General features: G+C 47.9%; 1 protein-coding gene across 3 annotated transcripts in view; it reads right to left on the bottom strand.

The window, feature by feature from the left end:
- Positions 1–252: 252 nt before the first annotated feature.
- IARS (isoleucyl-tRNA synthetase) overlaps positions 253–15,895 on the bottom strand; it is a 65,695-nt gene continuing 50,052 nt past the window's right edge. Inside the window, exons 28-34 of one of the 3 annotated variants that reach the window (XM_029919365.1) lie at positions 15,762–15,857; positions 14,746–14,922; positions 13,840–13,945; positions 6,701–6,826; positions 5,172–5,315; positions 4,489–4,641; positions 253–805 (exon numbers count right to left, since the gene is read on the bottom strand). In XM_029919365.1, the coding sequence (XP_029775225.1) occupies positions 723–805; positions 4,489–4,641; positions 5,172–5,315; positions 6,701–6,826; positions 13,840–13,945; positions 14,746–14,922; positions 15,762–15,857 (885 nt within the window). In that variant the 3' untranslated portion in view covers positions 253–722. The other 2 variants (XM_029919366.1, XM_029919367.1) reach the window with 2 other exon arrangements.

The following is a 15,895-nucleotide window of genomic DNA, read 5'->3' as shown; positions in this document are numbered from 1 at the left end:
AGGCATCCTAGCCCACTTTTTTTTTTTTTTTAATGTTTATTTTTGAGACAGAGAAAATGTGAGTGAAGCTGGGGCAGAGAGACAGGGACAGGATCTGAAGCAGGCTCTGTGCTGATCGCAGACCACTCAATGCAGGTCTCGAATTCATACACTGTGAGATAATGACCCGAGTGGAAGTCGGAAGCTTAACCAACTGAGCCACCCGGGTGTCTACGGTCTTAACAAAGAGGTCACTATTAAGTTTTTGTGTTCTTTAAAGATTGCAAATTTCAAGTTTTATTCAACTATGGAAGGATGAATTACTTCTCAAACATTTACTGAGAGAAAATTTGTTCACTGTTCTGATTTACTGAAACTTAAAATATTCCATCAAATTACCCAGAAAAATCCAGGTAGCAGAAATACTTAACACATTCCTTCCAGAGGTCTCAAGTTTTGAAAGGCCACAGAATGATACGTATAGACCATGCCATTCAACCCGTCTGCAAGTGCAGAAATGAGCTCTGCGGTGCAGAGCTGACCCGTCCCCTGCATGACTCTGAAGGTGCCGAGGGCTAAGTGTGAGCATCACCGAGGTTCCCAGTCACTCGATGGATGGATCCCAGTTCAGTTCCAGACCAGACACAGCACACGACGCGTGCACCTGCAGGGACATGTCACGGTCGTGCAGGGAACAGCTGCACGGCGGGGGGAGGCCAGCTCAGTCATGTTGATAATGAAGGTCAGGCGTCTGCTGTTGTCGGTAACACAGAAACATACACAGTCTTCATATTCAAAGTCTTCATGGGGATTTCTTCTGTAATTTCTAGAATGGGAAGATTAAAAAAAATAAAATTTTTACCTATTCTGTATGAATCTTTAAAAAATGCTGACAGCTTGTGAGAAGCAATCTGACCTCACACTCTGAGGTCTGACCTTTGTCCCAGCTCATGCAGGAACCTTGGAACTTCCTGAGCAACAGGAGTGTTTTGTTAATCCTGGTGGGCCCTGAACACACGATAGTTGCTGCTAGTGAGGTGACTCAGGGTGGAGCCAGCTGCTTGATCTAGCTCACGTGGCATCACCCGAGCCGGAGCAGCCACAGGGGCAACAAAGCCATGAGGCCCGTGTAAGGAAGCCTCACCACAAACTCTGGCCCCAGGCTCGGGGAGCTTCCCCGGGTGGCAATCCACTGTGCGTACCACGGTCCTGCATCGGGGCCTGGAGAAGGCCTCACTGCCTGGGACCCCTTTCGAGAGGACCACAGACAGCCTACATCTGGACCCCTCCCAGATCTGGCGCTCTGGACCTCTTCCTTCGCCTGGTTCTAGTTTTTATTCCTTTCTGACAACAAATGTGGCCGTAAGTGTTACAAGTGCCAGTGATTTCTGTGAATCCTGCTAGCAAATTATCAAAGCTGAGGGTGATTTGGGGAAATCCTCTGAACTTACAGTTGGTGGCAGAAGTGACAGCAGTCTCCCGTGGCCTCTTCCAGAGTTTGTCGAAGGCCCTGGACTCCCTACTGCTGGGCTAAGAAGTCTCAGGTGGACCTTGTGGGGGAGTGGCCTCAATCTAACCAGCCTGGCACACCAGCCCAGATGTACACACACCCTGCCCCAAACAGGTGTTTCCTATGAGCACAGAGGAGGCTTAGAACCCACGCCCAGCTGGGCCCAGATTCAGGGTCTCTAAATATTAACAGGGTGGGGAACTAGGAGGCTGTGATAAGCCCATAACATCTTGTGAGGCTAGAATGCAGTTATCAGAGACTGAAGCTTGTGTCAAAGAATACAGGAGCCAATACAGTGAAGGACAAAAACTCTGAGTATCTTAAAGTATAAAACAAACGTAATTGATGAAAACACACTGACTAGATAAAAGGCGAGACAGAGAGAGAGAGAGAGAGAGAGAGAAAAGAAACACTAAAAATGCTCTTTGCCCACTGCTTCTAAGAGATCTCGATTCAAAGGGAAGGGGGCCAGGACAAGCAGGGAGTCTGGAAATTACTCTCGGAGCTGCCTCGTTTATAGACAGATCACGACAGGATCTGGAGAGGACAGTGATCACCTAGTGGAATAAGCAGGAAGCCGTCCGTGAGTTTCTAAAACTGTAAGACATCCTGTGATCCTTCTAATTTACTGAATTATTACTACTTTATGAAAAGTGATTTTGAGAGGAACAGCACAATGAAACGAGGCTGGAGATACAGGATCAGCAGAAACACTGGGCTGGAAAGAGCTCCTGGCTTCTCAGGGGTCTTGGGCCACCCAGCCTTCAAGGTCTCTTGGGCCTGGCATGGCCACCAGCCTCATGGCACTGGGAGGAGGTGGTGGGGGCACAGGTGAGGCCTGCCTTGTCACAGGCAGTAATTTCAGGACCCGATTCATACAAATATGGTTCTGCCCTTGTCCCGTGGGCCAGTGCCTGGATGGAACCAAAGATGATGATGCTTTGTCACGTCCACAGCTCGGCTGCACTTGGGGGCCGGTGGATGTGGGGATGAGCAAGTTTCAGCCATGCTGAACAGCAACAGAGAGCTGGTTTTTCCCACCAAACCACACGTGAGAGCCGGGTGTGTCGGAGGCAATGTGAAAGGAGCTGCTGATGGCAGGGGAGCCCACGGATGTCACCATGGGGGCTCTGAGTGTGGATGTTGTCACGGGAGGAGACCCTGCCAGTGGAGACGGACAGGCTGATGCACTGATGTGAGGGTCACGGCTGTGTCTTGTTACAGACAGGAGCAGCTGCAAAGGAGGCTTTCCTCTTGAACAACGGAGCAGAAAATGTGAAAGTGTAACATATAACAATTAAAAAAGAAGTAGCTGAACAAGGCAAGAACATGAGAGAAATCCAGAGGCCAAAAATCATGGATCCCAAGAGGTACCTGAACATTAAGGTTTCCCAGAGGTCCTGGTGGCCTAAAGCTTTTGACACTAAATGGCTACTGAAGAGAAACCAAAAACGCCTGGGGTCTGCAAAGACTGGGAAGTCCAGGAGCCCCGAGCCCCCACAAAACCTGGGGCCAGAATAAGGAACCCATGGCAGATCCCTCACCACCTGGAAGACGGTTAAGAGAATGCAGTGAGGGGGCGCCTGGGTGGCTCAGTCGGTTAAGCCTCCGGCTTCGGCTCAGGTCAGATCTCACGTTCGTGGGTTCGAGCCCCGCGTCAGGCTCTACGCTGACAGCTAGCTCAGAGCCTGGAGCCTGCTTCTGGTTCTGTGTCTCCTTCTCTCTCTGCCCCTCCCCCTCTCATGTTCTGTCTCTCTCTGTATCAAAAATAAATAAAACATTAAAAAAAAAATTAAGAGAATGCAGTGGGTTTGAACACAGGCCTTCCGAAAGATACGTCCATGTTCCAGTTCCTGGAAACCGTGGGACAGGCAAGAGCAGGAGGCACCCTGACTGCAGAGGCACAGGTCAGAGTGATGGGGTCACAGTCAAGGATGCCTGGAACCATCAGAAGCTGGGGAGGCAAAGACCAGACTGTCCTCCCAAGAGAACATGGTAGTGCGGACACCCTGATGTCAGGAGGCTAGGGACGGACAGAGCACACCCCCATGAGACTCCGGCCACCATACACCACTGGGGCCCCGAGGAATGGAGTTTAGATGGGCTTGGGCTGACAGCATCCTCTCCTCAGAAACATCACAGACAGAACCACCTTGTCACAACTCTAGAAACAACCAAAGGTGGACTGCGACCACATGAATGCTGGATCAGGAAGAAGGTGACCTGCAAGCGTAGGGAGACTAATGCGTCACCCTTGGGCTTGGCCGGTGGTGTGCTTGAACACAGCAGCCCGAAGGCCCCATGGTCCCAGGAGGAACAGTGCGAAGGCAGGTGTTTGTCTAAATCCGACTGGGAGCCACCCTCAGGGCTCCCAGGTGTCTGTCTCCGGTTTGTCTGATCGGAGCTCCCCCGGGGGGAGAAGCATAGGCACTGCTTGAAAACACTGTTAGGCAAACAAAAATCCCACAGCTGCCGGGGGCACAAGACTGCAGCTGACACAACAGAGGGCTCAGTGCTGGGGAGGAAAGTCCGGGACAGCATGTCCGTGGACAATGAGAACCGTGTAATGTAGCAAGCCACATGCGTGCCCGGGGCAGGATGCAGCACAGCAAAGTCCTGAGAAGACCCCAATTCTGAAAGAAATAAAAGTTTTTCTGCTCAAATTTGGCTGAGGGAGTGAAGGCTGAGGCAGAACAGTGAGTAGCCTGGCTGTGCCGGGGAGCAGCTTCAAAAACCAAGGAGCACCCTGGGGGGCGCTCAGTCAGTTGGGGGTGAGACTCTTGGTTTCAGCTCAAGTGATGATCTCACGGGTGGTGGGCCTGAGCCCTGCGTCAGGCTCTGTGCTGACAGTGCAGTGCCTGCTTGGGGTTCTCTCCCTCCCTCTGCCCCTCCCCAGCTTGTGCGCTCTCTCTCAAAAATAAGTGAACATTAAAAAACACTCTCAAAAGAAACAGAAATGAAGACAACAACGTAGCCAGTGAGTGCGTTCATGTTCTCACCGTCTGTTTGAGTCTCATTGAGAAACAGCTTGAGCTTCCTGCTTCGAAGGCCGAACACCTTGGCTGCTTCATACAGGAGGCCCTGGTGGGTGAGTCCGTTCTGCCCAGGGGGGTTCTCCAGCAGGAGGGTACCCACCGTTCCCTTCACACACTCTATGGAAGAAAAGAGGGCTGGGTTAGTCCCTGAAAGCCCACCCTCTGGCTGCCGTGGGGCCTGGGGGAAGGCGTCCAGTCTGCAGAGATGGCCCGCACTGCCTTCCAGAGGGAAAGGAAACACAGCAGCTGGGGAAGGGACACTCTGGGGAAAAAATGTGCACAATGGGGTCCCAGAGATCAGGGAAAAATAAGCATCCATCTAGTCGGCTGACAAACGCATGAACGTGTCCAATAGTTTTCAGGATGCTTCTCAGATAAAAACAAAATGAAAACGTGAAGCGCGTTAGCATTTAATTCTGCTTCGTGTAGCTGCGACGTTTACCTGCCAGTTCACCTCGTGTGCTGGCCGAGCCGGCTGCAGGGAGTTTCCACAGAACACATTCACACAAGCCCACGTGTGCCCCCCGGAGCAGCGCGGGGTGCGCGCTTCCCGTCACCGTGGGAGACCCGGAAAGCGGCAGGAACCCGCGCCTCGCGCCCCGGACCCGCTCGTTGGGACCCGCTCGTTCGCGGCTGGGGAGGCGCACCTTGCGGGCCCGCGTTCAGGAGCTGCAGGTTGATGTAGCGGCAGAGCGCGGAGCCGGGGCCGTCCACCACGGCGGGGGCAGAGCCTGCTGCCACGCGGAGTGTTTTTCCACTAAGACTCAGTAAGTCAGTTTGGTTTCGTATTTCTAAAAAATAACAAAAACAGCGACAACAAATCATTCTTGCAGGGGTACACAGTTCAGAGCTGAATCATTTTTCTTTTCCTACTTAATTATTCGGCTATCCTATATCTTTGCAGTGATACTTTCCACTTAATTTTGCTTTATCAAAGGACCTTGCCTTCTCTATAAATGAAGTGTAAATGACATGCAAATGGTAGAAAATCTTAATGTTGCACAATAAACAGCATTATAGTAGTAACTTAAAAATATAAGGCAAAATCATTTTTTTCCAGTTTTGGTATTTTGTGTGTTGCAGCTCTTCTTAAAATGTTCGATGTCAGAATCCCAAACTTCAGTGTGAAAAGAAGTCTTATGTTAAAAGTGCTAATTATAGTTAGAAGAAAAAGTATTTGACTCATGAACACACGAAAAATTGCAAGACAACAGAACACACAGATTTCATCTAAAATTACACACTGTTTACGGCTGGCAACACAGGTGGACGGTGCTGGAGGCCATGACTGGGGATGGGCGGACAGGGAGTGGGGGAAAATGGCTAGGGCAAGTCCTCGATGGACAGTCTGCATGGCCCCCACTCTAGGCCTACACCTGTGGCTCCCAGGACTCCCTGGGACTCCCCGGGACCGGGGACAGAGGACGAGGGCACCTGACACTGTGAACCGGCCCTGGTCCCTGCTAAGCTGGTGGCACATGCAAGCAGGACCTCGCTGAGGCCCCAACTTACGAGGTTCTCCAGTCCCCTTGGTTGGCCATCCAATCTCTTTTAGGCCATTTAAAAAAGTCCTGAGAAAGAGGGTTCAGACTCTTTTTAAAGAGTGTCCCGTGGCTGCTGCTGAGAGTCACAGCAACTGATGAGACATCAAGATCAAGGTGTTCCAAGGGCCCTGCTCCCTCTGAAGCTTGCAGGACGCCTCCCCATCCTCCCCCAGCTCCTGGAGGCTCCCAGCCAGCTGAGCTGTGCCATTCCTTGACTTGCAGCCTCCCAAGTCCAGCCCGGCCCGTGTCTCCACTGGCACTGTCCTGCATGCTCTCGGGGCTCACGTGCCCTCTCATGGGGACACTCCTCTTATCTAATCTCACTGGCAACAACCCTATTTCCCAAGAAGGTAACGTTTGGGGGTATGAGAGACTACAGCATGTCTCTCTTTTTTTTAAGTTCATGTTACTGAGAATCTGGGTCTAGTAAGACAGGGGCACTAGCCTTAACAAAGCCCACGTGCAGCGGGGACCTCTGAAGCCCAGACCCCAGCCTGTGGCGGAGGGGCAAACGGCGGGACGGGAGGCTCCGTCTGCTGAGTGGCCCCTGGGAGACTCTGACTCGGGAGGAAGGCTGTGGAGCAGAACGGATACCAAACAGCCCGCCTCAGGTGAGAGGACTTTCCACATACCTGTCTCACCATGCAGGACACCCAGCTCTGTACTTTTTATACCAAAAATGCTAGTAATGACACTCTTCAGCTTTAAAAGGTCCAGTCTGTTGTCGCCTTTTGGATTTTCCAGAAGCAATACTCCACCTAAAGAACCACAAACATAAGTAAAACCGAAGGAAAACAATAGTTAAGTTTGAATGAACAGTCCGGGAAAACACATTATCTGTAGATCATCTTGGTGAACGTCTGCTCGCGCGCTTTCCCATCTTCCAGCTGGAGCTCTCCGAAGCCGGAGCGGAGAGGCCCGCATCTTCGCTCACGGGTCTGCGGCCTTCTCACACGGTCTCTCACAAAGCAGAATTCTGAAGAAGCTCAATTCCTCAACTTTTCCAGTTATGGACTTTTGGTGTCAAGTCTATGAACTCTTTAACTTGTCCTGAATTCTAAAGGTTTTCTCCTACTGGTTTTACACTTATGCCTGTGCTCCACTCTGAGTGGGCCACGCTGCAGGCGCAGGTGCAGGGCTCTGTCTGCCCTGGTGCCACGTGGGGAAAAGATCCTCGACGCAGCTGCTTCTGCTCCTCTCCCCAAACTCCTGCGGCCTGTGGTACGGGCGTCCTGCTGGGCCCCGTCCGGGACACGGAGCGGCATCTCTGTCCCACTCGCCTCAGTCCTCAGGTGAATCTTGATGGGGTACAGTGATGTCTCCCATGCTATTCACAGTTTTCGAAATTGTTTTAGCTTTTTATTTCCTTTTCTTTCCTATTAATTAGGGGAGAACTGACGTGTTTACTATATCGAATCTTCCAATCTGTGAACATGACGTGTCTCTCCATGCTCTCATCAGTAATTTATACACTTGCGCAGGTTAAGTCCTGTATGTTTTCTATTAGACTTCCACTTGTCTTTTGTTTGAGAGACTATAAATGTTACTTTAAATTTCATTCTCCAGGTACATTTATACATTGATAATGTACAAAAATTAAAGTGATCTTTGTTATGTTTATCTTATATCTCATGAATGTGATGAATTTTACTTTTATAAGCAATATAATTTTATTTTTTTAAGATTTTTTTTAATGTTTTATTTATTTTTGATACAGAGAGAGAGAGACAGAGCACGAGAGGGGGAGGGGCAGAGAGAGAAGGAAACACGGAACCGGAAGCAGGCTCCAGGCTCTGAGCTAGCCGTCAGCACAGAGCCTGACGTGGGGCTTGAACCCACGGACGTGATATCTGACCTGAGCCGAAGTGGGAAGCTTAACCGACTGAGCCACCCAGGCGCCCGCAATATAATTTTATTCAATTCAAGGTAATTTATTATCTTGGAAACAAAATGTACTAATTAAAAAATTTTTTTTAATGTTTATTTATTATTGAGAGACAGAGACAGAGTATGAGCATGGGAGGGGCAGACAGAGGGGGAGACACAGAATCTGAAGCAGCTCCAGACTCTGAGCTGTCAGCACAGAGCCTGACGTGGGGCTCGAACCCACAAATTGCGAGATCATGACCTAAGCCGAAGCTGGACACTCAACTGACTGAGCCACCCAGGCGCCTCCAAAATGTACCAATTAATATATAAACCCAAAAGGTATATACAACATCAAAAATACTTCAATAAACTTAGAGATCATTGATAGTTTTTCTCTTGCCATGTGAGTGCTTTCAGTCAGATAGTAAAGGACAACACATACCACATCGTGTGACGGCAGGTGGCAGTAACGGTGCTGGAAAACCGCTTTTGCTAGAGTTAGGAGCTCTTCTTCCAATTGGCCCACAAAGAGGCAGCACTGGGAGTCAGCAGATGGGGGAGGTAGGCCCCATTTGTCTGGCCACTGCTCATTCTGATGCCCCCAGGGACTGAAAGCGACACAGAACCCTGGCCTTGTTGACATCACAATGCACATCTGCTGCCTGTCTGACGACCTTCTTCCACAGGATCACAGACGGTCTCCATCAAGTGAGCCAGAACGTTGGCAGTGACAGACCAACTATGTGCCACATGTCATGGAACTTGAGTAGCAGTTTGGGGGCCATCATCACAGGCCCAAAAGTGCAGATGGCCATCCTGGCGCTAGCTGATGGGCAACCTAGGACACATGTCCATCTGTAGATTACTTGGGATTTTTTCTTGCGTGTTCCAGGACAAGAACTTCCAGTGTAATGCGGAGTAAGAGCCGTAAGAACGGGCCTCCTAATCTTGGGCAGAAAACGCGCCGTCTCTTCCCTTTAAGCAGGGTCACCTGCGGGTTTACTCGTAGATGCCCGTCACCAAGTCGATGGAGTTCTCCCCATTTTTCTCACTTTTTTCCTCTTTATCATTGAATGGATGTTGAATTGTGTCAAATGCTTTTTCTGTAACAACTGATATAACCTAGTTCATGATTTTTTGGGAAGAACTTTACATTTATGAGAAGTATCAGTCTATAGGTTTTTTTTTTTTTTTTTTGGTACTGTCTATATTTGGCCTTGGTGTCAATACTACTTGAATAAAGTGAGTTGGTGTTTATTTTCTGGAAGAATCCGTAGAATTGGTGTTAGTTTCTTTAAGTCTGGTTGAATTCTCTAGCAAAGGAATTTAGGTCTGATTTTTTTTTTAATCGACATCTCATTTTTCTTGTCAGACACCCTTCCTCCCTTTCCTAAGATCAACTTATTATGAACTTTGTTTCTCAAGTCCATCTTGAATCTATAAACAATGAGTGGTGACGTATAGTTGACATATGATATCCTATTAGTTTCAGGTGCATATCCCAGAGGATTTTTTAAAGAAGGTTAGATTGACTGACATATTTTTAAAGTAATCTCTGTACTCAGGGTGGGGCTCAAACTCACAACCCTAAGAATTGCATGCCCTAACGGCTGAGCTAGCCAGGTGCCCTAAGACTTGATATTCTTATGTTATGAAATGATCCCCACATGAAGGTACCACAAGATCACCAACTATATTCCCTACACTGTACCTCACGTCCTGTGACTCAGGGATCTTAAAACTCCAGGTGTGTATCTCTTAACCCCCTTCACCTCCCCCACCTGTCCCCTAGCTCCTCTTCACTGGTAACCGAGCGTGCCTCTGGCATTTGGGAGTCTGTTTCTGTTTTACTTTGTTTGCTTTTTGTTTTTAGATTCAACATATAAGTAAATTCATACAGAATGCTACCCCATTATATGAATAACTGTGAAACTTGCTTATTTCATTAAAAATATTTTTGAGATAACAGGAAAGTTCATAGCTCTATTTTATTACTATATTTCATATAGTACTCCACTTTCAAATGGACATCTGCTTTGTCCAAACACTCTGATGATCTTAGACTCAGCTGGACAATCAAACCTGAGAGTTAAAATACAAAATTTTTTAATGTTTTATTTTTGAGAGAGAGAGAGAGAGAGAGACAGACAGACAGACATAGAGTGTGAGTGGGGGAGCCAGAGAAAGACAGAGCATGAGCAAGGAAGGGGCAGAGACAGAGGGAGACACAGAATCGGAAGCAGTCTCCAGGCTCTGAGCTATTAGCAGAGTCCAACACAGGGCTCGAACTCCCAAACGCGAGATCATGACCTGCACCAAAGTCGGATTCTTAACCGACTGAGCCACCAAGGTGCCCTGAAACATTTCTTTTCTGATTTGAGTCTTTAGAGATACAAATTACCTGCATTCACATACTTTGATATATTGTATTTTCCCTTTCACTCAGTTTTATGTGTTTTTTTGCCCCGACACATTTTCCCTCATCATGGATTATTTAGAAAAACCTTGTTTAGTTTTCAGTGTATGAAGATTCTGCTTTTACCTTCCTGTTACTGATTTACGGTTTGATTCCCCAAGGTCAGAGAACTCGATATGATTTCAATCCCAAATGTGTTGAGATCTGTTTTAGGGCCCACACCCCAATCCCGCCCACAGTAAATGTCCTGTAGGGGTGTGAGCACAACGCACTTCCCACTGCTGCTGGGTGAGCAGTTCCATCGATGCTGACTAGATTCTAGTTTTCTAAGCTGTGCTACCATTTGTTGAAAGAGGTATATATTCAATTTTCCCATGGTAACTATGAATTTCCTCACCCTCCTCCTTTAAGGCCTATCAGTTTTCTTGCTTGTGGTTTGTAGCTCTTATTGTTAGGTGTGTCCACGTTTGGGATCATTATGCTTTCCCTGTGGATTGACATCTGTATCATTATTCATGTCACTTTCTTTGCTGTGAAGTCTACTTTGTTGAAATGAACATAGACATTTTTGCTTTCTTTGATTAATGTTTGTGTGGTACATCTTTTTTTATCCTTTTGCTCTCAACTTACTTATATTGATGTATTTGAATACTTCCTTACATACAGCATACAGCTGGTAGTGTGTTTTTATAAGTCTGCCAATTTCTATTAACTGGTCTATTTAGAACTATTTACATCTAGTGTAATTATTATTTTTAAAGTTTATGTCTTTATTTTGAAAGAGCGTTTGGGTGGGGCAGAGAGAAACCCAAGCAGGCTCCGTGCTGTCAGTGCAGAGCCTGGAGTGGGGCTTGATCTTACAAACCCTGAGATCATGACCTGAGCTGAAGTCAGATGCTTAACCAACTGAGACACCCAGGTGGCCCTTTATTATTTTTTAAAGAAAACTCTATGCCCAATGTAGGCTTGAACTTACGACCCAGAGACCGAGAGTTGCACGCCTCACTGACTGAGCCAGCCAACGCCCACCCCACCCCCATTTAATGTAATTATTGGTATTAGCGGAAGCCTTCTGTTTTACTTTTCTGTTTTCTACTTGGTTCTTTTTTTCTAAGCTTCCTGTGGGTTATATGAACACCGGAAAAGGCTTCTGCAGTGGTTGCACCAGGCAGTACCTCACGTACACACAACTGCTGGGCCGTCAGCGTCAGCGTAGCACCCGCTTGAGGGAAGCATAGCAATCGGACCTCCCTTTCTATCACTCTGCTCTCCCCTACTTTTAACTCTCTTAAATATTCTTGTGTATACACTGAGATGTCATAGTTTTTGTTATAGCCATAAAATAATTTAGAAAAGCCAAGGAGGAAAGTCTGCTGGATAGACCTATATTTTGAGTCTTTCTATTGTCCTTTCTTCTCTCCTAATGTCCCTACATTTCTTCTTTAGTCATTTTCTTTGTGTTTTAAGAATTTCCTCTACTTATTCTTTTAGGATAAGTCATGCCAGCAACAAATTTTTTTAGCTTCCCTTCACTTGGGAATGTCCTGATTTTCCCTTCACCATGAAAGACATTTTGCTTCATCCAGAACTCAGGGTTGACAGAAATGCAGCATTCTGCCTTCTGGCCTCTATGGTTTCTGATGAGAAATCCAGTATTGTGCCAACTGTTTCCTCTAGAAGTTAGGGGTGCACATCCTCTCTGCTTTCAGGGGGTCTTCCTTTTTTACCTTAGGTTTTCAGAAGTTTGACTCTGCCATGTCTTGATGTGAATTCTTTGGGGTTTATGGGATACAGGTTTCTCTGTTTCTTGAATCTGTAGGTGTACATGTTTTGCCAAATTTAAGAAGTTTTCAGCCATCATTTCTTTGAATAGTTTCCTAGTCCTGTCCTTTCTCATTCTCCCAGAATTCAGGGATAGAATATTAAACTTCTGTTAACCCCCCAGCCCCATTCAGAATGGGTAATTTCTGTTGTTCTATCTTCCAGATCACAGACTCTTTCCCGGTCCTTCTAGTCTGTCACTGAACCCACCCACTGTGTTTTATATTCCAGTCTTGTATTCAGTTTTAAAATTTTCATGTTTCTACTATGTTTGTAATCCCTCTGTGAAACATTTTTATCAGGGCTGCTTTATACTTTGTCAGGTAATTTTAACATTTCTGTCATCTTAGTGTTCACACGTATTGTCTTTTTTCATTCAGCTTAAGATCTTCCTGGTTATTGATATGATGACCAATTTTCAATTAAAACCTGGATGCGTGAGGTATTGAGACCGGTTCTTCCGTGAGTCCTCTACTTGAGCGGACTCTGTCCGACATCACACTGGCAGGGAAAGGGGCACCGCGTTGCTCCTGCCTGGTGGGAGAAGTCTGGGCTGCTGGATCAGCCTCCGCTGCCACAAAGGTCAGGGCTCCTCAGTACTGCAGGGCGGAGGGCACGAGTGCCCACCTGAAGATACCACCTGGCCTTAAGTAGGAACGCCTCCTCACCGCTCCCTGGGCGGCCTTTGCGGGCTCGCTGGCAGGATGGTGGGAGTACGCGGCCTCATTAGCGCTAGGTGGTGGTGAGGGACTGGATGCCTTGGTACTGCCCAGTGGTCTCAGTGACAGTACTGGGCAGAGGGGCTCATGAAAAGTCCCAACTCAGTACTTGGGCTTCTGACACCACATGGGCGACAGGGCCTTGAGGGTCCTCAGCTTGGCAAAGGTCTAGGCTCCTCACTTGGACTTTGCTGCTATGGAACACCAGTGGGGCCATAGGTTTTTCTGTTGTATTTGACCGCAGCAGAAAAGATACTGTCTAAAAGTTTTCTGTCTTGCTAGGCTACCGTCCTCCTGGGCCTCCATCTAGAAAAAGCAGAATTTGTTGACACGTTTTTGTCTGCACTTGGCATTTCCAGGTTGTCGACTTCTTCAGCTCCAAGTCTGGGATACGTGAGGCAAAAAGAAACACCGGGGAACTCTCCATAGTTTGGTCGCTTGGTCTCAATGTCACTCCTTGGTCTGCTTCTTCTGATGTCTGTTTTTTGTTTTTACGTATCACACCTAGAGTATTTGGTTGTGCTTTGTGGGAAGAATAGGGAAAAGTATGCCTACTCTACTTCCTGGCAGTCAAAGCCCAGCCATTTACTTCTATGGATTCATTTTGACAGCACAATTAGAGAAAGTTATACGATGTTCCTAGTTAATTCATAACAGCCTTAAAGACACTCATAGGTTTAGGGGCCCTGGGCAGCTCAGTCGGTTAAGTGTCTGACTTCAGCTCAGGTCATGATCTCACAGTTTGTGAGTTCGAGTCCCGAGTGAGGCTCTGTGCTGACAGCTCCAAGCCTGGAGCCTGCTTTGGATCCTGCGTCTCCTCTCTCTGCTACTCCCCTCTCGGTCTGTCTCTCAAAAATAAATATTAAAAAAATACATTAAAAAAAGACATTCATTCATAGGTTTAGCTAAAAATAAAATACAAGCCACGGGACTCATTTATTCTTACCTTGCTCGCTGCCATTTGTACAAATGTTAAGATTGACGTATGCACACGCAGGCCCAGGCAGGGACGATCCTCGGGTGAGTGTAATTTCCAGGTCAGACCCCTTTAACTGGGCACATGAGAGTATGTGACTGAGTAGCTGCAGCACCGGCAACAGCGTCACCACTAACACAGCAGCTCTTCCCCATGCCGAGAGCGCTGTGCAATTCTGAGGGCGTACTCAATCCCACCACTAAAACAGCCAAAGGCTACCACTTTCCCCTTCGTGTTTCTCTTTTCACCTTGTTTGTTAAAAAATATGCAAAACAGAAATGAAACCATCTTGTCATTTGATCCACTGAAAAGACACAGTGACATCCAGACCAGCCTGTCCCTATAAAGGAGGAACGAGACAAGGGACAAATGACTGAATACATGACCGACACAGAAAGGAACGCCTTCTCGTTAGGAATGACCTATTTCTGAATTATGACCAATTATCTTCCATGTCTTGGTATCACATTTTCATAATTACATCTAAAATGTGCCGACAGGAAATGAAGTTGTAATTTTACATACAATCTACTACCATAAAAGTTAATTGCTTTTCAAGTCAACTGCTGTTTGCTTTTAACAGTCAGTCACAGAATCCACAATATTAACTTCTCTAGTTTTAGATGAAGCAGGCCCACACAGCCACCGACTTCCTGGCAATCCTTGTGCATCTGCTGGCTACCTTCCCCAGGGAACTGCTGTGAGAACAGTCCCGCCCTCCCTCTCTGGGTGCCCCCGCCCAGACCTGACCCCGTGTATCAGGACTGAGGACTGTGCCAATCGCTACAGGGGGCACAATATCAAGAGATGACTACATAAACTTAACATAGAATCTAACCTTGTATCTTTTAACAGTTCAACAGAACCGTAACTCACCTGTGTTTTTTCTTGAATAAGAACGTTATCTGACGTTGGAACTGGGTACGATTTCAAGGGAGCCTTTATGGTGGCAAATATGAACTCCGTGTGGCTTTCGATAACATTATTCAGATACTTCCCTTCAGACTTAGCGTTATAGTAAACTGTTATTTCATCAGTCGGAACCAGATTGCACTGAAGGCACATACAGAAAATTTAAAAGCGAAGCACATGTGTTAATCAAAGAGGACGGTGCTGATGAGCACGGCTGACAGTCCTGTGCTGGATCGTGAGGGACGGGCACAGGCTCTTCCCCAACCCTCCTCTGAAACAAAGGGGTGTCGGAGAGCAAACTCGCTCACAAAGCTCTGAACTCAGGCAGAGCTCACCAGCACCCTGTTACCTGCTGGACTCCTGAGATCCAGAACCACAGGTCTCAGACACTTGGACTAAGGACCGGCGGGGGCCCCCATGCTGGTCAGGGTCAGGGAACCTCTGCTAGGGGTGGAGGGTGGAGGAGACCCCTCCTCAGGGTTGGGGCAGGGGGAGCTCCTGGCGGCCTCACCTGGTGCGGCCGACCATGGGCACTGTGCACCCGTCCAGGCTCCCAGCTCCCTAGTGAGGAAGAGCACGCCCTCAGTCCAGACACGGCAGGGTCTCCCTGAGTGAGGAGCTCTTCCTCAGACACTCGCTGTCATGTCTGGTGACCCGTGCCAGTCACAAGGCTACCTATCCAGAAGACGATTCTGTAGAAACCCTGGGGAACTGGAAGCGGTGGACAAAGCAAAGGTTGGCTGAACGCTCCCAGTCAGAGAAACAAAAGAGGCCACGTCCAGCTTGGGGTGACTGAGTAGGGAGGGGAAGGGACCACATTTCCGGCAGGGAACAATGTACACACTGCAGACTGACTCTCATTACCCAGCCACAGTTACCGGTTTACGTTACCTGCCTCCCCCATCCTCCCCAACAACCAGCACAGACCAACCGACCAAGCAAAACTCTCAGTCTGCTTGTACTTCATGTGACCAACTGACCTTTTTGCGAAGTTTCTGGATGCGATTGATGACCTCCCGAGCCACTCCTTCATCCACCATGGACTGGTCGGGGGTGACGTCAAGGAGAACCAAAGCCTGTAGGAACGGAGAGTGCACAGGACATAAGGAGGAAT

Source organism: Suricata suricatta, chromosome 13, assembly GCF_006229205.1.
Source record: "Suricata suricatta isolate VVHF042 chromosome 13, meerkat_22Aug2017_6uvM2_HiC, whole genome shotgun sequence".
NCBI lineage: Eukaryota > Metazoa > Chordata > Mammalia > Carnivora > Herpestidae > Suricata > Suricata suricatta.
This window is presented reverse-complemented; position numbering and strand designations above follow the sequence as displayed.